Raw genomic sequence first — 23840 nt, 5'->3', positions numbered from 1 at the left:
GCCTCCACCGCCTCTCTTGCAGACTCAAGATGATGGCCTCAGAAGTAGCCTTCGATGACCCTCGTCCTACCCTCTGTTCCCTTTCTCATCCCAGTGAGAGGCTTTGGACAAAACCAGCCAACCGCAAGGGCGCACCTTGGAAAAGGTGGTCTTTCCCTGCTCTGCATCACCACCCACAGGTAACCTCCGAGCCAGAGATGGAGTCTAAGAAGGAAATTCAGTTGTGCCTACTAGAGCGGCAAAAGGCACAGGTGATTTGAAATGTAAGAGATATGTTTTAGCTTCACCAGCCATCTACGGGCAGAAACTTGTCCAGGAAGCAACCCTCCGAACCAAACCATGCAGCCTTTTTAGCTGCCCCCATCTCAATAAACCCCCGGTTTTGCACTATTCTGTCTCCTTGCTTCTTAGTTCCCACAGCAACCGGGCTCTACCAGAAGTTCCCAGGATGCAGAGGGCTCCTGAACATCCCAGAATGCTCCGAACATCTTCAGAAACTTCAGAGGGGTCCCCAGGATGTGGACTCTCTACCGTGGCTGTTCTGAGATCACACGGAAAGCCTTCGCTTCCAAGGAGGGGGCTGCCCAGACCCTGTGCATCTACGTAAGTACCAATGTTTAAACAGACAAACGTACTGTAATTAGAGGGCTAGACTCCTGGAGCTCCCTTTTAACTCTGAAATAAACCTTTTTATTAAGTCACACGATCACTGTTATCATTAGCTTTACCGCTGGCCTTTTAATTTCAAAAAGCTTTATAACACCTGTATTTGGCGATGTCGATTTAGTTTGTGGATGCCACGTTTGAGAATAAGAAGGCTCGACTTTGCTCAGGCTCTGATAAGGCCACTAGCCTGTCTATGGTCTCCAAATTTCCAAAGATAGATGGGCAAGGCTTTTCTAGAAGGAATCCATTCTTTCAGGAAGTCCTGCAATTAGACTCAGGGGAGAGAGCCGGCACAAGTGAGTGCTGGTGGAACCGCCAAGAGCCAGTACTGTGGCAGGAAATTGCCAACACCTCCAGGGTCTTGGATTAGTTCTCATCACCAACAGGAAGCTTGGAAGGGAAGGCCCTCGTAACATACACTGGGTTTCAGAGGAATTGTTTGAAAATGTTCTAGTCCAGAATCTTCCCATCCCAACGCTCAGTTTGCAGCAAAAACCACACTGCTCTTGAGATTAGAATCTTTTCTCCCCTTCTGTTCATTTAAAATGTTACCAGGAGGAGACAAAATTAAGGTCCAGTTTGACACTAGGCAAGACCCACAGCCACCTGTCTTGAAAAGAATCTGTTGCCTTGCGGGAGGGGCAGAGAGCTCAGGTTTCCATCCCTCCTAACAAAGTTGAAGCTATATTTAGTTGTGTCTGAAATCAAATTATGGGCTGTTGAGCTGTGGAGAGAGATTCTGTCTACAGCCAGACGTACACTGCTTCAGCAGAGAGACACGCTAGCTAGGTGAACGGTGGCCTCCAGGAAGCCGGGCTCAACAAATAGGCTTGTGTGCTTTTGAAAGGGCTTCTTCTCAGCAACCACAAAAATGTATAACATATTTATCGCCGACCATTCAGAAGTTACAGAAAACTATGTAGAAAATAAAATAACTCTTAACACCTAGTGATAGTCGATGTTTGAAGCTTATGAATCTCTTCCTGGTCTTTGAAAAATGGACTTTCAATGCAAGTATGAGCTCACTTACAATATAAATGTTTTCGTGAGGAAAGAGACTTATTTGGCGTCTAAACACTTTCATTTTTTCTTAATTTTCAAAAGGAAAGCACTTGTCTAAATAGCACAAATACAGCAGAAATGCTTTTGTTTCTCCAGGTTACTTTTTAGTCGTGTTTGGTTGGTGCATATTTATATAGCTGTAATTACAGCTTAGATCTACATAGTCAATCTCCCCTTTCCACTTGCTAGATATTTGTTCATGTTTTCAGGAACTGTTCATATTTATACTCCAATGATTATGTTATATTTTTATATATGCTTTAATCGATCAAAATCAGTAGCCTACTTAATAATATTATTTTGTCGAATAGGCATGCCATTTCTAATATTAGTGTCAAATAATACTTTAGTGAACTTTTTTTTCTGCCTCTATTCTGTCATTCTCTAATTATGCTGTATTTTGAACATATGGCTCCCACTTATATTGGAACCTAAAGAGTGCACCTAAGAAGTAAGGTCTTCAGGGAATAGTTAAGGCACGAGTGTTATATTCTCAAGAACTGAAGAAAGTGCCCTGGCCTCTTTCTCTTTGTCTGTCTCGCTCACCATGTCAGGATATAGCCTGTGTTCCGTCAGAAGGACATACAAAATAGGGACCCTCTTGAGAGCAGAGAGCCAGTCCTCAGCACACAATGAATCTTAACCAGTTTCCCAAACTGTGAAAAACACAGTTCTATTATTTATAAATGATGAAGTCTAAGGTGTTTTGTTATAACAACAGGAACAGACTAAGACAAATTATTTTTTGAGATAACTAAATCACAATACTGTTGGGGTAAAATAACCCCAACTTTATCATTTGTACATGTAGTTCAATAGCAGTAAAATTTATTATTAATTTTATATAACAGAGAAATAATGTGATAGATATAAGTCAGTTTGGGTCTCTGTTACTACTTAGTATATATAATCTAATGGCATCTCATTTTCCTTTACATTTACTATAATGCTAATTAATAAGTCTTATTAATTAATTAATAGATTGATCAATCAATCAATTAAGCTTACTTGGGAAGCATTATCCAGTCTACAGGACATCCCTCTGAGGTGAATCACTGTGTGTCAATCATCTTCCTGCTGAAACAGTGCTGCTTAGCAGAGACCTCAGGGCTCTGGTGTCTGCAGACTTCACACTCAGGGACCTGTGGCTGAAGGGTAGTTGGGTTGACTGTGGGCTGTCTGCTCCACAGACCTCTTGTTCTGGGACCCATATGGAACATTTGTCTCTGGCAATGTGAGGCAGAGAGAGTTGATTGACACTCATGATGTCCCTTACGTCTCTGCTCAGAACTGGCACTCCGTTTCTTCTGCCATATTCCACAAAATAAGTCAGGTGGTTAAGTCCAAAGTCACTAGCGGAAAAATCCCACAGTTGATGCACAGAGTGCAGGAGTGGAGCGTAGGTATCTGTGTGACTCTAATATATCCTGCTGGTCACTATATGAAAAATTTTTGTCAATTTTTCCCCAAGAGATACAGGCTAGCTTTTACTATTCCTCACCCCCATTTAAAATTAACTGTGGAATTTAGTAAAGGAGACATCACTCGCTTTGGTCTTTAAAATATGTGGGGCACTCATCGTTTCTAAGTCGAGTGTAGATGCTAAGAATCAGAATATAATCAGCCTTAGCTGTTTTTCACCGCCGTATTAATAAAGCAATTGTGCCGAGCCAAGGTTTCCACCAGCCCAGGCCTCTGAGGGACTGCAATGATGCTGACCTACATTGAAATAAGATAAAAATACATCACAAAAATTAAGTTCCTGGGGGGCTGGAGTTGACTCTGGGGTTAAGAGCACTCGTTCCTCTTGCAGAGGATCCAAGTTCAATTCCTAAGACCCACATGGTGGCTCACAACAGTCACTAACTATAGTCCCATGGGATCCAACCCCCTTCTGTGGTCTCACATGCTGCACAGATATATGCGCAGGCAAAACACTCATGCACGTAAAATAACCAAATAAATAGATCTAAATTTTTTTTCAATAAATTTTTTTTAAAAAAATAAGTATTTAAGTTACTGAGATTTGGGGGCTTTTCTACCGCAGAGCCTGGCCTGTTGTGATAACTCGATGTCACTCCCATTTTGAGACTGAGATCATTTGATCAGTATTGCACATGGTCCTAATTATAAACCTGCTCCACGTTTTCCGTACGAGAGCAGAGGTAAACCGTATTGATGATGCTGATTGACTGAGCCAGGGACGCTGCTCTTTCCTGGGTGCGTAGCTTAGCTGGTTGAACTGACTTTAAACCTTTCTGATCATTTCCAAGTACCCAGTGGTACCTTCCCTTCCCTTCAGTTTGGTCCTGATTTTCTTCCCTCCATCTTGACTTTGTGTGAAGGGAACTAATCATCTTGATGTGGATGGCTGTGTGACTTAAATGTAATGATAAAATAGCTACATCTAACATACTGTATTGGGCTTTCTTCTAAACTAGCTTCTCTTGTAGATACGCTAACTTTATAGGTAGACTCTAGTTAGCTCTATTTTATAAATATTTATGTGGAACCAGGGGAGATAGAGTATAATACCTAGTAACAACGTTGATAGTTGAGATCGGACACAAATAAGTTTAGTTCTAGAATGTCATGCCTGCCCATTAGGTATGACACTGCCCAGATTTTGACACCTAGCATTCTCTGCATGCTTAGCTTGGAGGACAGTACCCCCAAGCATCCATCACATCACTGATCACCATGGATGCACGCTTAGATGGGAGGACAATACACCTAAGCATCCATCATGTCACTGATCTCTGTGCATGCACACTTAGCTGGGAGGACAGTACACCTAAGCATCCATCACATCACTGATTGCCATGGATGCATGCTTAGCTGGGAGGGCAGTACCCCTAAGCATCCATCACATCACTGATTGCCATGGATGCATGCTTAGCTGGGAGGACAGTACCCCTAAGCATCCATCACATCACTGATCACCATGGCTGCACGCTTAGATGGGAGGACAATACACCTAAGCATCCATCATGTCACTGATCTCTGTGCATGCACACTTAGCTGGGAGGACAGTACACCTAAGCATCCATCACATCACTGATCACCATGGATGCATGCTTAGATGGGAGGACAGTACACCTAAGCATCCATCACATCACTGATCACCATGGATGCATGCTTAGATGGGAGGACAGTACACCCAAGCATCCATCATGTCACTGATCTCTGTAGCCATGGATGCACACTTAGCTGGGAGGACAGTACCCCTAAGCATCCATCACATCACTGATCACCATGGATGCACGCTTAGATGGGAGGACAATACACCTAAGCATCCATCATGTCACTGATCTCTGTGCATGCACACTTAGCTGGGAGGACAGTACACCTAAGCATCCATCACATCACTGATCACCATGGATGCATGCTTAGATGGGAGGACAGTACACCTAAGCATCCATCACATCACTGATCACCATGGATGCATGCTTAGATGGGAGGACAGTACACCCAAGCATCCATCATGTCACTGATCTCTGTAGCCATGGATGCACACTTAGCTGGGAGGACAGTACCCCTAAGCATCCATCACATCACTGATCACCATGGATGCATGCTTAGATGGGAGGACAATACACCTAAGCATCCATCACATCACTGATCACCATGGATGCATGCTTAGATGGGAGGACAATACACCTAAGCATCCATCATGTCACTGATCTCTGTGCATGCACACTTAGCTGGGAGGACAGTACACCTAAGCATCCATCACATCACTGATTGCCATGGATGCATGCTTAGATGGGAGGACAGTACACCCAAGCATCCATCATGTCACTGATCGCTGTGGTTCATTCCACAGACTTGATTAGTCAACAGGTATCCTCCTGGTCCCTCCCAGTGCCCTGCCCATCTCTCTAACTCTGCGTTAAGATAAATATCCTTTTGGGACAGAGTAAGACCAAGGAGGACACAGTTTCCCAGATACTTTTCCCATCGAGAGGTAGGCTATAATTTTTCACTCTTTAACTTACATCAGCTTGAGGAACTTGCTATCTAACTGTCAATGCTAGGTCAATAAGAAGTCTCCCAGATAAGAAATCAAACTGCTATGTAGATAAACGACATGGTGAGGCTGGAGACTATAAACAGAACAGAGGCTTAGTGGAGCCTAGGAACCAGCAGCCCCCATTGCAATGCCACTATCAACTGGACGAAACCAAACAATCGCCCATGTGGCCGTGATGGGGGTACACCTGTCCTCTGACCTTACTAGAACTATTGATCACTACTAACCATGATATAAGAAAACACCTACTGTTAAGCTTATAAGTTTGAGAGTATTTTGCTAAACAATAGTAAATAATTGGAATTAAACTTAATATCTAGAAGTGAGGTGTTGTAAGTGGGCAGGGAGTGTAACAGACAGACGCAGCAGGCATCAGCAGGCCTCTGGGGGAAGCACCCTGCGGAGCCTGCGAGAGAGCCCCGAGGGCACTGAAGAAACTATTACACAGAACTGGGTGGGGAAAACCTGTACTACGTATTTGCAGAAAGAGTATATAAATCAATGTAGAAAGCAGAAAATGAGCCGGGCAGTGGTGGCGCACAGCTTTAATCCCAGCACTCAGGCGGCAGAGGCAGGCGGATCTCTGTGAGATTTAGGCCAACCTGGTCTACAGAGTGAGTTCCAGGACAGGCTCCAAAGCTACAGAGAAACCTTATCTCAAAAAACAAAATAAACAAACAAAAAAACAGAAAACGAGAGAGAGAGAGAGAGAGAGAGAGAGAGAGAGAGAGAGAGAGAGAGAGAGAGAACAGAAAATGTAATAAGGATGTTCAGATGGAGTTTCAAAAATGCTTACCAGGCTTCTCTAAGCACTCGCTAACAGGCCTTTAGCAGTCATATTATGATAAAATGTGTACAAAAAAGGCCAGTATTTTAAAAAATACCAATTCAGCTTTTTGTTTTGTTTTTGGAGACAGGTCTCCCTTTACAGCTTCAAACTCCCCATATATAAGCAGGAGCCACCATGGCCGGCATGAACCATTCAATGTTTTAAAACAGAGTTTAGAGGTGTGTGAAGAGCCAGGCTTGTTAGCTAAAAACAAACAAACAAACAAAAACCCAACTGCTTCTCATCTTCCCAGTCAGTGAAATCTCAAAATGAGAAGTAGCTTCAGCCAAGCAGTGGTGGCGTACGTCTTTAGTCCCAGCACTCAGGAGGCGGAGGCAGGCGAATCTCTGTGAGATCAAAGCCAGCCTGGTCTACAGAGTGGATTTCGGGACAGCCAGAGATACCCAGGGGGAAACCACTCCTCCTGCCCCCCAAAAGAAGTGTCTTCAAGGCAAAAATCAAATCTAAGATGTGATTGTTAGACCCATGGAGACTTCCAAAAATAGTAAGGAAGAGCCTCATGTGGTCTTCCATTTAAATAAACAGCATCCAAGAATCTTGAGTGTGGGCCTCTCCACTGTACAAATAAGTTTCTAAAAACCTAGTGGGTCCGGTTTCCCACATTAGACGTGGGGGCAGACCAACCGAGTAAAAAAGAGCATTTTTTTTTTTGGAAAGAAATGTGGATGTGGCTTTTGTCAAGTGGAGATAATTATGAATTGATTTATAAGATTACCCTTTCAGCTCTTCAGGAAGTGGGATCAGTGTGGACGGAAAGGGATTAGGACGGCACAAGAATGAAGGGAAGCATTCACTGTACGGTACACAGCTAGTACACTAGGTTATCGTCGGATCTAGACTGTCTCCCAAGGGGGCGGGAGAGATGGCTGCTCTGGCTGCACCAGGTTGAGCCCCAGCACCCACATGGCGGCTCACAATGAGGTCTGTAACTCCAGTACCAGCATATCTGGAACCCTCTTTTGGCCTCCATGGCACCAGGCACCCAAGGCACAGACACACACAGGCAAATCAAATCAATAAACAATTTCAGCAAAGAAATAATGGCAAGATAAAAGTCTGTGTGTACCGTGCACACAGTTTTAGCCCTAACCATTCTGATAAAGCTGGTTGGATCTGTGGCTGTGGCATAGACAGGGAGACAAGTACATATAAACTCTCTCATGGGGAAATCTCCTCTACTGGAGCTGACAAGTTCAAGGCTGCTACATGTTTTATGGGCCCCCGAGAGGACCCAATGGGGAGAACTGTGACCTGGACGGATGCACCCAAGTATCATGGAGAGAAATGGTTGGCTCTGCAGGGGTGGAAAGAATGGCCCAGCCCGGCAGTAGCTGAAGCAGGGCCTGGGTGGAGGGCGTGTGCTCAGAAGACAGCACAGCAGGTGGCGGGGCAGCTGTGTCCAGAGCCACAGAGCTCAAGGCCAGGAGCAGTTTCAGGAAATGAAAAACAACCTTGGGAATTAAAAAGAGAGGAGCCTTTTAAAGGGACTTGTATTTTCCACGAAGAAGAGGTACTCCGGAGGTAGCTGATATTGATGGGACTTCGAGTTACTCTCACAAGCTGATACAGTTCAAGGACAATTTAGTTACCTAAGTGCCTTCGAGTCAGTGTGAGGCCAACCAACGGCGGGGCTTGTGCTGTACCCTGGGTGTGGGATTGAAAGCTGGTGTGGAAAGTCACACACGGATTCCTTAAGTCACACCTCAGGTCCGACTATATGCAGAATTAAAATATAACACACGAAGACGAGGAGGAAAGCCCTTGACTGAAGCAGACCTTCACAAAGAAGACAGCCTGGCCCAGGCAGTGGTGGCACACTCCTTTAATTGCCCAAGAGGATCCTCATGATTTGATAACCATCTGGTCTACATGACAAGTCCTAGGCAAGCCAGAGCTCCTGAGTGAGGCCCTGTCTCAAAAAGCAAAAGCAAAACAATAAATAAATAAATGCAAATAAGTGTCCCAACAGGAATTTTTCATGGGAACCAGGAAGGAAAATTAGAAAAATAATTCCTCGCTCACTCAAATGCTTTGTGGGTGCATGGTATTCACGTTGTGCTCCACGACCCAGACAAGGAAATCTAAGGAGACCTAACAGAATTCTAGATAGAAAAAAGAAGTCTTCTTGATCTTAAACATCTCCCAAGGCCTATGTGTTGGAGGCTAGGCCCTCAGAGTGGCTCTATGTAGAAGTGGTGGGACTCCTAAAAGGTGAGGCCTGGGGAAAGGTCTTTGGGTAATTGCCTTTGGCATTGGCTCAATGGGGATTCTAGGATCTTAGTATTTTTTATTAAAAATCATTTATTATTTGTATGTTTTTCCTGTACATATGATTGTATGTGAATCACATGCATGCAGTGACTGCAGATCTCCTGGAATTGGCATAACAGAAAAAAGAAGATAACACAAGAGTAGGCACCAAGGATAAATGTAATTTAAAACATTATCACAAATTTAATATTGAAAATTTATAGCTTTTATTAAAAAATTGTCAGCTTGTTTTGATCTACAATTATCAAAACAGCACATTTCATCCCAGAAACTGGCACAATAGTTAGCTAATTTTTGTTGTTGTTACTGCTCTTACTGTTGCTTTTTTGATTTTTGAGACAGGGTTTCTCTGGAATTCAATCTGTAGACCAGGCTGGCCTCGAACTCAGGAACCTGCCTGTCTCTGCCTCCTGAATGCTGGGATTAAAAGTGTGCGCCATCACATGCAACTTAATTTTTTTTTTTAAACTAAGAAATGGTTGGACAAAGTTTGTTTTCAATAGTAGGAGGCAAAGTCTCCCCCTCCTCTACAGAGGGTCCCACTTACCTGGAAGGGCAGGGCAGCACAGCCAATGTCACATGGCTGCTAGAACGAGTGGCTCTATAGTCCAGCCCTGTAGTTTTGGTTAGGCTATTAACAGAGTCTGTATATTTTATAAAATAAGGTTAATGACAAGAAATAGCTGATGGGTCCCTGCAAGAACAAAACAAGTTTGTCTATATCGAATATTTAATTCATCGCCTGGTGTATTTTAAAAATTCAATAAACTATGGCCTTTTAAACATTGATGTTTGCATATCACAAATAACTCCTCGACTCTACAATAGCAGTTATGAATTAATTTTGTTCTACAAAGTGCTCTCGAGGCCTAGGCCACTGATCCCAAATTTCCATCTCTCAGCTTCCTGCCTTATCATAAGACGACGCTCTGAAACTGAACAAGCAGTTTCCCTAACATCTTTCCTGCTCTGTGTTTCAGGAGTGTGTGTGTGTGTGTGTGTGGTGTGTGTGTGTGCCCGCGCGCATACACATGTGTATTCATAACCACCCCCTTCGTTGGCTAGCCTTGTCTGTCAGCTGTAACAGAAACCTCAAAGAAGGAAACTAGGAACAAGGCTTCAGACAGCTGCTGGTAATTTGCTCATGAACGGCCCGCCCAGCCTTTCAACACCCTCTGTTTATGTGCGTCCGATGTTGGGGGAGGGGAAATCATGCAAGAAATGCGGTATGCAAATTTCTTAGAGGGGTTTTAGAAGGCTTGGGTTGATTCTGTGTAATTCTCATTTTTTTGATTATAGATAATAAATCTTAAAAATTGTGCAGGCTGATGGTATGGTCAATAAATACATTTCTGGAAACAGAAACAATACTGACATAAATTCCTAAAAGCTTCCAAGCATTCTTGGCAATCCACCATCATTAAAACCCAAGTCCTTTCCTAGGATGGGGCAAGTTGCTCTAGGAGCAGACATCATGCAGGATTAGCCTCGGACCCATAAGGGTAAGCGAACTGGCAAATCCTCGTTTAAAGCTGAGACTGGATGTTTGAATTATAAAAAAGTTTGCTAAGAACAATATAGTCTATGTCCACCCTTGGTCCTTGCCTTTGAACGTAGCCATCTACTACCTTATCCCTGAAGACAGACAGATATAATGGTATATTATCCGTGTTTTAATAAATAAAGTTTGCCTGAAGATCAGAAAAGCAAAACAGCCAGGCACTAACTCTTACCTCTATCTCAAACCGAAATGGCGATCCTGCCTCCTTGTATTCTCAGAATGAGACTGAGTGTGAAACCTGTCTCCTCACCATCTTATATTCCTCTCTAGTGCTGGGGTTAAAGGAGTGCACCACCACGGCCCAGCTTCTATGGCTGACCAGTGTGGCTGCTTTGCACTGACCTTCAGGCAAGCTTTATTTACTAAAACACAAATAATATACCACTATAGACAAATGATCAGAAGAAAGGAAAGAAAGAGAGAGAGAAAGAGGGAGAGCGGGAGGGAGAGAGAAAGGGAGGGAGGGAGAGGAAGGGAAAAAGGAAGGAACAAAGGCACAAGCAAAGGACGAAACAAAGGAAGGAAGATACATACATACATAACCTATCTTTGGATTTTAAAACTATTTCCGTTTGCTGGGCAGTGATGGTTCACCACCTTTAATGCCAGCACTTAGGAGGCAGAAGCAAGTGGATTTCTGTGGGAGTTCAAGGCCAATCTAGTCTACAGAGTTTCAGGACAGCCACAGCTACATAGAGAGACCCTATCTCGAAAAACCAATATATATTTCTACTCAAAATTTTTTCTGTACTTCTGAGAAGAGCTGCAAAATATCACAATGGAGTCTTATAATCTTTTAGATTAACAGTTTTCCATGGTATTTTCCCTACACACACACACACACACACACACACACACACACACACACACACAGACGGTTCTTGCTGACATCCAAATGAATCATTTGAAAGTCTAATATGGATTCTTCACTAATAAAGGATTTCAGTATTTCTTAAGACTAATTAAAATTATTCAATATCTGTGATTGCACCCCTTCCTCATGGGCCAGCTTTTGTCTTCACTAAACAGAATACTTTGCTCATCCAAAGTCCCTTAAGCCAAGTTCTCGACAACTAATTCTCAGTAGCCACCCCTAACTGGTACTTGGCTCCCATCTGTATAATCAAGAGGGCTCATCAAGTGCTCACTCCCAAGACAAAGGCGAAGCAGACAACAAAGACAAATTCTCTCTTCTTCACTTGGAACCACTGGAAGCCAATTTCCTGACAGTTTAAAACAGCTGGGGTCCCCCCCGCCAGCCTCCCCACCCCTGCCTGCCACTTCTTTCAGCTGGCAGGGGTTCAAAAGCATCAAGAAGCCAACCCAGAAAGCTTGAAGTAAGTTAAACAATCAAGTAAGTTCTAAGCAGAAAAATCTCACCTCTGCCTGCCATTTCCCCCCATTTTCACGTCAGCCCCAAAGCTACTGTACTTTGCAACGAGTTTTTGGAAATTCTTCCCAAAGGAGGAGCAAACTTCTTACAGTCATTTATCCTGGATCCGAGAGAAAATTCTCTCATATCACTCTCATATCTGTCCGATAAAGCAAAATCCAACGAATGATATTTTAACTTAATATTTTAGAAAACAAAGCTGATGTTAGCATGTTTATGATGCTGGGAAGATGGTTCAGTTGGCATAGCATCTGCTGTGCACGCATAAGGACTGAGTTCAATCCCCAGCACACACTAAGAAACTCTGCCTCAAAATACAAGGTGGAGGACTTTAGAGGAACGACATCCAAGACTGACTTGTGGCCAACACACACATGTGCAGTCAAGGTCTCATGCCTACATGCACACATATCCATGATGAAGTAAATTCTGGGAGTAATTACCTTGCTTCCTCCTAACTATGACCTTAGCTATTCAAGCCAAGATGCATGGTTACATGGCAAACCATTGCATGGAGTGCTCTTTTGTGCCAAGCTCCACCAACCTTGTTAGCCACAGCTCTTGGTCTGTGTATCGTGAACCATCAGGGAGCAGATGGCCCCCTTTAAGATTCCACCAGGTAAAAGCAACTGTGCCTGAAAGAGAGATAGACCAGCAGGTCATGGCTTTTGCATGCAAGCCCGAAGACAGAGTTTGATCCCTGGAAACCACATAAAGATGGAAAGAGAGAACTCCCTCTGCATATTCCTACCTTACTGAGGCCCAACTCAGAAAGGTGTAACTATTTCTTTTTCTTCAAGATGCTGGCCAGAGCCTAAATATGCTTTTAAACTCCATGGCTTACATCGTGGGCTTCTGTACTCCTTTTCCTGAGCTCCCTGCTCCCTGCTCACCTTGTGGCTGCCTGCCGCCCAGCGGTTAACCTCTGTGCTACAACACAGCTCTCGTTCCCTCTTTTCTCTGTTCTCCTTCCCTGCAGGCAGCTGCGAGATTTACATCTTGCCTGTTGGCGTATGAATAATAAAAACCCAGAGACAGATATTGGGGTTCAACCTGAAGATAAGAAAAGCAAAGCAGCTCGCCACTAGAGAAAACCTTTGCCAAGGCTGGGGGAACCACAAAATTAAGCAACCTAAACCTCTCTCTCCTCCTATTTTATATTCTCTGTAGTGCTGGGATTAAAGGTATTTGTCACCATCACCTGACCTATAGTGGCTTTAGCTTTGCCTCTGGTCTTCAGGCAAGATCTATTTATTAAATACAAATTATATACCATTATAGCCTGTCCTAAGGTGCTCCTTTTTAACTCAATCTTCTATTTGAATCCATTCTTGTGTTCTTTTATTAATGAGAGGAACGCTGAAGAGGGAACCCTAGCTTCCCAGGTGTCACTGGGAGTTTTCTGGTGACACATTTCCTAAGTTTTAATTCTTGCCAGAAACAAACAAAACGGGCCCACTCCTGGACCCCTAGACTGCATCACTCTGACTGCCACATGTGTGCTAGGGCACTTCCCACAATATTTTTAAAAGCAACTATGAGACACGACTAGCTAGTTCTACCTATGTTTCAGTCGCAAATCTCACTTGCAAGTTGCCGTGATCTCCTAGGCACTGAGGAGATGGCAGAAGAGGAAGGGAGTAGGAGTGAGTGGTAGGAGAGAAAAGGAAGATCAAGCTACTTCGAAGGCGGCCATTATATCAACTAGAACATGAATATTTTGTTTTCATTGCTGTTTGGAGGCAGCATCTCATAAAACTTGAGCTGGCCTCAAACTCTTGACCTTTCTGCTTCCACTTCCCCAAGTGCTAGGATGACAGGTGTGTGCACACCCCCCCCCCCCCACACACACACACACTGGACTTCAAGCAATTGTCTGTATAACTTGAAAAAAACAAATCTATTTCACCTTGACTCTTTTGTCACGTGACCAGAAGCAGCCAGGCTTCCTTCGTACTTTATGAAGACTGTAGTGACTTCTAGCTGTTTAGGACATTTCCAAACTGGAGCCTCTCCATTGGTAACAGCTGCTCACCCAAGAGACCCGGACACCGTGACAATAAAAGCCACCCACAAGTGACCTCTGCTGGTAGAATCTATCTTGCTGCTGCAGATATATTTTTATTTGACCCTCACTACTTCCTGTAGTTTAACTTTTTTTCCCCATTCTCACACCTCACCTGCTGTGTTTGCTTTTGCTCCCTGCCTCGCCTCTATAGGCATTTTGTTTATCTCTTAGTGGTATGGCATCATGGGTCTGCCTTCCCGCACCCTTATCAATGTCTGGTTCATGGGGTCACTATTTCTCTGGTCTTGTGTTTGATTCTTTTACCTTTGTGGATAGATTTGTTTGTTTCTTTGGAGACAGAATCTCACTTTGTATTCCTGGATGTCCTAGAACTGGCTATGTAGACCAATCAGCTTTGAACTTGTGGCAATCCTCCTGTCCCACTCCTGAGTTCTAGAATTATAGACATGCACCGCCATGCCTGGTCCTTGTACTATTTCTCATCTACCCTCCGGGTAGGGCACTCCAGAGCTCAGCTTAACAAGGTGCACCATCGGCCATGTGCCGGCCAGCCCTCCACCAGATTCGGCTCTCCGTTTGCTTTTACTGAAATATGTATAAATAGTAGCTCACACGACTGATACCAGGGCCAAGCTCTTCAGCTCAGTCCGATTTCCAAGGATCGAGCTTCTCTTCTGATCTCTCTGTCTGTGAGCCAGAGTGGAGAGCCCAATTCAACTCCTTCTTTTATAGGTTGCCCTGGTCATAGTGCTTTGCCACTAATACAGATGCTGAGAGGAGAGGCTGTTTTTGTTGTTCATGAGGGTAGCTTCTCCATGTCACCATTTCTCCTGTTGCCTCACCTGCCAGACAGCCTTGGAAGGCGGAGGTGCAGCGGGTGAGGCCACCAGGTGGGCACGATTCTGAACACACGTGCCTATTACTTTGGGCAGTAGGGCCCCAGTCACTTTGTGTCTTTGTTGTCTGAAAAGGGTCCCAGATTCTCCTTTAAATTCGCAACCCCCTCATTTTCACTAACCTGAATAGGGCATGCTCTGAAGTTGGGGGGGGGGATATAGTCTCAGTCGTGGCCACGCCCACTTCCTTTTTCTTAACAAGTCCTTCGGTTCTCTGTGATGACCTTCATGGGTTTTGCTGTGTGCATTAGAAAAGGAGTCCTCACAAGGTCAGACTTTGTAACACACTTTCCTGTTTTAAAGCCAGTGACCAAGTGTATACCGACTTGAGGACAGGTCATTTTTGTCTAAGTTCTAGTAAAGAATTTTAAAGTTGATTTTTTTTTATCGACTCACTGTTTTATTTTGATTTATTCTTAAGGAAATACAGACTTAGCGGCACTGCAAAGGAAGCGTTTTTAAACATAGACAAACGAAAATAATGTCTCCACTGGGCAGGACACGGACATTTAGCGCACCTGCACGGTAAACATGACGTCCGCTCTTCCACAACTATGTGACCTTGTCAAACTGGGTTTATTTGTGCAGTTCTGGCTGTCACTCTGTAGACCAGGCTGGTCTCAAACTCAGAGATCTGCCTGCTTGTGCCTCCCAAGTACTGGGATTAAAGGTGTGCACCACCACTGCTCAGCAAATGAATAACTCTTTATAAAACTAAAACATCACTGATAATACAAATTATGAAAAGCACGGTGAGGGTGGGCTGTGCTTTGACAGGATACCAATACTGTCATTACAGGAGCCTGCTTAGAACCTGTGAGGTCGAGCGTGGATCACCACTCGAAACCGCTCTGGCAGATAATACTCAGAAAGCAAGTGAGCTGAAGGGATTGGAGTGTCCCTTTGTCTGCGACTGCCCTCTGCCCATCGCCCTCCGTCTCCATGTGCAGTCTTCTCGGCAGGTCTTCTGATATTGCCAAGGGTCCTCACCACTTGTGCCGGCTAGTTTTAGGTCAGCTTGACACAAGAGAGAGTCATCTGAAAGGAGGGAACCCCAACTGAGAAAATGCCTCTCTAAGATTGGGCATTTTCTTAATTAGCAGTAATGGGGGTGGGCACAGGGTATTGTGGGTGGTGCCTCCCTGAACTGGTGGTCCTGGGTGCTATAAGAAAGCAGGCTGAGTGAGCCATGGGGAGCAAGCCAGCGAGCAACACTCCCCCATGGCCTCTGCATCAACTCCTGCCTCCAGGTTCCTGTCCTGCTTGAGCTCCTGTCCTGACTTAATAATGATGAGCTATGATATAGAGGAGGAGGCATAATAAACTCTTCTCTCCCCAAGCTGCCCTTTCGGTCATGGTGTTTGTCACAGCCATAGAATCTCAGATTAAGAATGAAATGACAAGTTGTTTTTGCTCCGCTCTCTACCCTCACCCCAGAAGAAGCAGGGATTAGGCCTCAGCTGTGGCTAAATTAAAAAAACAAACAAACAAACAAAAATTAGAGTCAAGCATGATTTCATATAAACACTCCAACAACGGAGCTGTTTCTCTCCACTCTGTGGTTATCTACTCTATTGATTTTGCTCTCTGCTCTCGGTATCTTGGAAGAACCCAGCTGTCTGCCAGAAGGCCCAGGCCTGTGGTCTTCACATGTTTACATACATCAGAAGCACCACTGTCTCTTCCAGGACCTTCCTGAAGAAACTCATTTTGGACTTCCTGCAGGAACCAATCTGTGGCGCTTAAGCCTCATCCACGAAAATGGCTTTCTATCTGCAGGCAACCTGCACGAATCATCCTGAACATGTTCACATCGCTAGCTGGTCTACACCGCCTAATACGATCAAAATGCCACTGGTTTGAGTACTGTACCCAGTTTCATTTGTATTGTTTTTCCTAGTGTGTTGCTTTGCTCTGGGACCTCTCTGGCCCACAGTTGGCAGAACCTGCAGGTCAGAGGGCCGAGAGTGCTTATTTCCACTGTCTCTCTCATTTCTTTTGCTCTGCTCACCATGAATACCTTCCAGTCTAACGGAGGAATCCTTAAATCCCTTCCCCCACATTCTCACTGCCACGGCCTGAGCTTGGGCCCTCGCCGCCTCTGCCATGAATTTCTTTCAACGGCCGTTTAATGATCCTATCTCTTCACTCGGCTTATTAAACCCATCTCCCATATTTGTGACTCACATAAAAAGTAGGTCAGACCCTGTTTCAACACTCGCCATCATTCCAAAGTGTCCACAAAGGGGTTTAAGACAGTTCCTAGGCCTGAGCAAGAGATGGCAAACTTTCCTCAGTGTTGTTTAGAAATGAGACAGTTTACCCAACTCAGAGGTTCTATCACCCAGCCTGAGAAGGGCGTGAGAAATCTAGGGTGTCTCTAAGGAAGGTTGATGCTGAGACCATCTGAAAGAAGCCGGCTGCACGGCCAGGAGTGGAGTCTGTACGGCAGCACTTTACGTCTTCCCTAAGTGACTCCAACACACAGGTAAGACTGAAAACTCAAGTACAGTATGGATAGAGAGACATGCTACTTTCAGAGAGCACGAAGTAATAAGGTCCGCTGTCGCTTTATTCTGAAATGTCCCTCCTTCAGGCTCTTGGTTTGAGGCTTGTTTCTCAATCCATAGTGCTGTTTGGAGGCCATGGGGCCACTAGCTTTAGAAGCTGGGGCCTGGTGTGGAGGCAGGCCACCAGGCAGGCGGCGTTTTAAGTTAGTTCCCAGGCCCTGCTGCTTTCAGCCAAGCCACTCTCTGCTTCCGTGTACATGGCCCCTGCACACGCCTCCACAGTCACAGGCTGGGCCACACGGCTCTGACTGTCCACCATGATGGACTGCCACCCTCTGGATGAACCAGAACGAATCTTTTCTCCGGTACTGTTGTTTCTGTCGAGTATTTGCTCTCAGTGGCACAAAAGTCTCAGTGACACACAGGAACAGGATCCATTCTCCCTAACCTCTGAGAGAAATTACTAAAATCTTGAACAAAACATACGAAATGATGGTTTCCAGGTCCTCCAGATTGAACAACCGACGGCAGCGGCCCCGAAGAACAAGACAGATCAGTGGGTGTCTTAGGATGAGGTTAAAAAGGGCTTTGTTAAACTCCATCATTAGAATCACTTTCGATATCCCCAAACACTACAGATTATGACTAAAGCATACATAACTTCTAGCTCCAAACATTGCCTGCCAAAGATTCACCACCTGGGGTTCAATGGCTCTGGTCTCTGTCAATCCTCTTTCTAAAATCTGTACAACCAGATGCCCTGTGTCTCCAGAATAATTACAGTCAGAAGGTATTCACCGGCTGTTGCTTTCTTGATCTTGGACTTCTCGATTTCCTGAGCTTGAGGAAATAAATCTCTGTACCCTATATATTGTCCAGCCTAGCACTGAATGGAACACAGTAAGAACCTTGTCATTTGGAATTTAATCTTTCCAGTTAACACCAACTGATTAAGAGAAGACATGTGTAGACAGGAGAGAGACTCTAAGATTCCCAAACGTCTTCATTAGGATTCTATTGCTCTGAAGAGATGTCATGATCACAGCAACTTCTATGAGAAAACATTTAACTGGGTCTGGCTTACAGTTTAGAGGGTGATGGGAAGCCTGCCAGCACGCAGGCAGACTGGGGCTGGAGAAGGAGCTGAGAGTTCTACATCTGGATCAGCAGACAGCAGGAAGAAAGTGAGACACTGGGCCTGCCTTTAGCATCTGAGACCCCAAAGCCCACTCCAGGTGGCACAGTTCTTCCAGCAAGTCCACAGCTCCTGAGAGCACCACTCCTTATGAGCCCAGGGGGCCCATTTTCATTACCACCACACAAAATATCAAATAGACTATAACCTGGTTAAAAATGTTCACTTACTACAGATCATGGGGGAAGCATACACAAGAAAGAGTAACAGCCAAGGGACATTTACTCTTTAGGTTAAAAAAGAAAAAGAACTCATTTGTGTCCTCGATACTCAGGAGTTCTCAATTTTTTTTCTTAAAAAAATAAAATCCACTGAATAAATGTTCCTGCTCTTACTTCAAATGTTACAATCAAATGTAACAAGTATACCATCAACTTCCCTGAACTAACGAAAGAGAACTGAGTTCCCACACACATGTATAAAAAAAATCCTTACTATAAATTAATAGCTGGCTATTAAAGGTCTGGGCAGTAGCTATGTGGGTTCATCCACTTGAGAAACACTGAAGTTGAAGGCAGAATTTGCATAACTTCATGGGACACAAGCAGCCAGCTTTTCTGGAAGAGACCCCCTTTATTTTTTTTCTCCCTCTGTCATTCTGGTCCAGCATTTGCTCCTTGCTATACCGTTATGCCCTGAGTTTAGAGCTGAGACTCTGGAGGGAATTTGCCTTGAGTTCAATTCCAGCCACTGCCTCACTGCTCAAGGAACAGCACAAGCTGAACCTGGAGAGCAGAGCTGCTTTCTTCCACTTATAAGATGAGAACTAGGAAAATCGGGCTCAAAGCACACCCCCCACACTTCTGACACAGTAGTATTTGACACACTGGTATCTGACACACTGGTATCTGACACACTAGTATCTGACACACTGGTATTTGACACACTGGTATCTGACACACTAGGATCTGACACACTGGTATCTGACACACTGGTATCTGACACACTGGTATCTGACACACTGGTATCTGACACACTGGTATCTGACACACTGGTATCTGACACACTGGTATCTGACACACTGGTATCTGACACACTGGTATCTGACACACTGGTATCTGACACACTGGTATCTGACACACTAGTATCTGACACACTGGTATTTGACACACTGGTATCTGACACACTAGGATCTGACACACTGGTATCTGACACACTGGTATCTGACACACTAGGATCTGACACACTAGGATCTGACACACTGGTATCTGACACACTGGTATCTGACACACTGGTATCTGACACACTAGTATCTGACACACTGGTATCTGACACACTGGTATCTGACACACTGGTATCTGACACACTAGGATCTGACACACTGGTATCTGACACACTAGGATCTGACACACTAGGATCTGACACACTGGTATCTGACACACTGGTATCTGACACACTAGGATCTGACACACTAGGATCTGACACACTGGTATCTGACACACTGGTATCTGACACACTGGTATCTGACACACTGGTATCTGACACACTGGTATCTGACACACTGGTATCTGACACACTAGGATCTGACACACTAGGATCTGACACACTGGTATCTGACACACTGGTATCTGACACACTGGTATCTGACACACTAGGATCTGACACACTAGGATCTGACACACTGGTATCTGACACACTGGTATCTGACACACTGGTATCAGACACACTGGTATCTGACACACTAGGATCTGACACACTAGGATCTGACACACTGGTATCTGACACACTGGTATCTGACACACTGGTATCTACACACTGGTATCTGACACACTAGGATCTGACACACTAGGATCTGACACACTGGTATCTGACACACTGGTATCTGACACACTGGTATCTGACACACTGGTATCTGACACACTAGGATCTGACACACTAGGATCTGACACACTAGGATCTGACACACTAGGATCTGACACACTGGTATCTGACACACTGGTATCTGACACACTGGTATCTGACACACTAGTATCTGACACACTAGTATCTGACACACTGGTATCTGACACACTGGTATCTGACACACTAGGATCTGACACACTAGGATCTGACACACTAGGATCTGACACACTGGTATCTGACACACTAGTATCTGACACACTAGGATCTGACACACTAGGATCTGACACACTGGTATCTACACACTAGTATCTGACACACTGGTATCTGACACACTGGTATCTACACACTGGTATCTGACACACTGGTATCTGACACACTAGGATCTGACACACTGGTATCTGACACACTGGTATCTGACACACTAGGATCTGACACACTGGTATCTGACACACTAGGATCTGACACACTAGGATCTGACACACTGGTATCTACACACTAGGATCTGACACACTGGTATCTACACACTGGTATCTGACACACTGGTATCTGACACACTGGTATCTGACACATTAGGATCTGACACACTAGGATCTGACACACTAGGATCTGACACACTGGTATCTACACACTGGTATCTGACACACTGGTATCTGACACACTGGTATCTGACACACTGGTATCTGACACACTGGTATCTGACACACTAGGATATGACACACTGGTATCTGACACACTGGTATCTGACACACTGGTATCTGACACACTGGTATCTGACACACTGGTATCTGACACACTAGGATATGACACACTGGTATCTGACACACTAGGATCTGACACACTGGTATCTGACACACTGGTATCTGACACACTGGTATCTGACACACTAGGATCTGACACACTAGGATCTGACACACTGGTATCTGACACACTGGTATCTGACACACTGGTATCTGACACACTGGTATCTGACACACTAGGATCTGACACACTAGGATCTGACACACTGGTATCTGACACACTGGTATCTGACACACTGGTATCTGACACACTAGGATCTGACACACTGGTATCTGACACACTGGTATCTGACACACTAGGATCTGACACACTAGGATCTGACACACTGGTATCTACACACTGGTATCTGACACGCTAGTATATGACACGCTAGTATTCCTTAAGCCTCTGCTCTCACAGCTGACATGGAAAGGAAGCTACCAGGTCCTAGAACGTTTGCATTTTGTTTTAGCTTTCCTTCGATTCTTGAACTTGCAATGATTTGCTTTTTAGTTTAGTTAGCACACACAACGATGGCCAACTTAAGATCTCCTATTTGCTTATCTGTTTGTTTATTTATTTATTGGGAGGCGTGTTTTTGAGACATCATTTTGCCATGTATCCCAGGCTGATTTTTAAGCTCACCACACATATATAAACAGCAGAGTGTGGTGCCCCAAGCCCATAGTATCAGTCGAGGAAACTGGGAAGGCTCAGGCAGGAGGATCATGACTTTGAGGTCAAGGTGGGCTACATAAGAAGAGCCTGCTAAAGCGCCTTACTGCCATAGTGTAGGGAGTCATGTACTGAGCCTACAGATTTGTTATTGTCAATGACAGCGAGAAAGGCCAGCCCTTTATGATGAGTGTTTATTTCATTCCAGAAAAAAATTCAGCTATTATATAGAGAGCGTGTAAGAAACCCTGACATTTTAGAAACATATTTCCATAAATATACAGACGTTGTCAAAGCACACTCACATTTTAAAACAATTACATTTGGGCTAAAGTTTCATTTTATATAAAAAAGTGAATGTTCCTTGCTTTATTCTTTAATTTCCAATAATTTATTATGTGCTTCTTGCGAGAAATGTGATCCTTTTAGCTACTGTATAGTCAGATATAGGATTTGACTATATTTTCTTGCATAAACAGGGGTAGTATGATGAAGGAAAGGTCCTTTGAATAGAACCCCTTCCGAGTTCACAAATACAGCAGACTTTGGAACATGCAATACAAATTCAGCAACTCTTCAGCCTTAAGGTCAAATCTCTTTTAATACGAATCCCAGTTCCACTCATAGGAAACTGAGGCCTAGAAAGATAAAGTGATTTTTATTTATTCATTTTAAAGATCCCAGTTAGTTAATGGCAAAGACTTGAAAGCACCATTGCCTTTAGGTTTGAGTGATAAAGACCAGCTTCCCATAAAGAAAAAAAAACCCTAAATATTCTATGACAAAGACGTGCTTACTTAGGAAATGGCAGCCGTATAATCTGTCCCTTCTCCTGGAAACACTAACATGACAGATTTTCATTTTGCTTTTGCGACATGAAGAACACGGGGCCTAATCTGCCGGCTGTGTTCTAGGCCAGAGCCAGGGAAGGAAGGGTCTGGATTAGATGGAGCTAGCTGGCCCAAAGCTCCCAGCCCACAGGCCCAGGCCCGGCTCCGGCTCTGCAGAGGAGGAAAGAGCCATCCCCCGGGCACCCTGCTGTCTCCAGCGGAAAGCAAATAAATATCCAGGAAAGAAGAGACTTAGGAAGGCAAAGAAGGAAGAAGGGGTCTCTGCAAGCATGGCTTCTCAGTCAGTTCTCCTTTGGCTCAACCCAGCAGGCATTGCCTCCATCCTCACCTGCACCAGCACAGATCCAGCAAGACCTTAGGATAGGGACCTAGATTCCCACGCTTTCTCCGGTACAGCGGGGCCACACCTTTCTTCCTGCGCCACCCAGCCCTGTCTTGTCGATCTTATTTTATCCTGGGAGCCCTCGTCTCTTGCGTGTCTGACAAACCTTATCCAGCAATTGTCACTGGGTTTCAATCTCTCCTAAGAGTGCGGATCTCTGCCAGGATCTAAGCCCCGAACCGCTCATGGCGCACCAGCACCCGCGCACACCAGCACCCCTGCACTGCATCTTCCCCGGCTTCCGCGACGGAAGCTGCCCATGCCTCACCTCATCCAGGGTGCTGCCGAGGCTGCCTCCTCCTCCTCTGCCGCCACCGCCCAGCTCCCGGCCCACTCTGGGGGTCGTCGTTCCCGGCTGGGGGGCCGCCACGGGGCCTGGCGAGGTGCGTGGTGAGCCCAGCACGGCGGCGGCGGCGCATGGTGGCAGATGGACTCGCTGTCCGTGCGCTTCATGGGTCTCAAGCCTGGGCACTGCGTGCTAAGTATGGTCTCTGCTTTTTTCCTTCGGTTTCACTGGCTGCCCAGGCGCATTCTCCCTGCGTGGATGAGCATCCACTCCAGAAGCTGCGACTGTGGCGGAGACGCGGTCAGGTTCGACCTCCCGCGAGGCTGCCTGCCAACTGCTCCGCCCAGACGCTTTCGGTCCCTCTGCTACAGGCACGTAGCTGCCCTGCAATCTCTGTTTCTCTCTCCATCTGTGACCTCAGTCTGGCAGTCCTGTCATTTCCAGACCTCACTGCTGCCTTTTCGTTCTATGCACTCCAATGTCACCTTCCTCAGTTTCTAGGCTTAAAGAAGTCCCTGATGGGCAAGATGGTCCAGTGGTTATCCTGTGATCTACACACAC

General features: G+C 45.0%; 1 protein-coding gene and 1 long non-coding RNA gene across 4 annotated transcripts in view; one reads left to right on the top strand and one right to left on the bottom strand.

The window, feature by feature from the left end:
* Pde4dip (phosphodiesterase 4D interacting protein) overlaps positions 1-23624 on the bottom strand; it is a 213693-nt gene extending 190069 nt beyond the window's left edge. For all 3 annotated transcript variants that reach the window (XM_075981819.1, XM_075981818.1, XM_075981824.1), the window contains exon 1: positions 23262-23624. In XM_075981819.1, the coding sequence (XP_075837934.1) occupies positions 23262-23446 (185 nt within the window). In that variant the 5' untranslated portion in view covers positions 23447-23624. The remainder of the gene's footprint in view (positions 1-23261) is intronic.
* LOC142853907 (uncharacterized) lies at positions 39-15269 on the top strand. The gene is made up of 3 exons (XR_012911286.1): positions 39-179; positions 412-603; positions 15183-15269. It is a non-coding gene; the product is annotated as an uncharacterized LOC142853907 (long non-coding RNA).
* Positions 23625-23840: the final 216 nt, after the last annotated feature.

The sequence above is a fragment of the Microtus pennsylvanicus genome, chromosome 7 (genome assembly GCF_037038515.1).
Source record: "Microtus pennsylvanicus isolate mMicPen1 chromosome 7, mMicPen1.hap1, whole genome shotgun sequence".
NCBI classification, from domain to species: domain Eukaryota; kingdom Metazoa; phylum Chordata; class Mammalia; order Rodentia; family Cricetidae; genus Microtus; species Microtus pennsylvanicus.
Note: the sequence above shows the minus strand (reverse complement) of the source record. Positions and strands in the feature narration are given on the sequence as shown.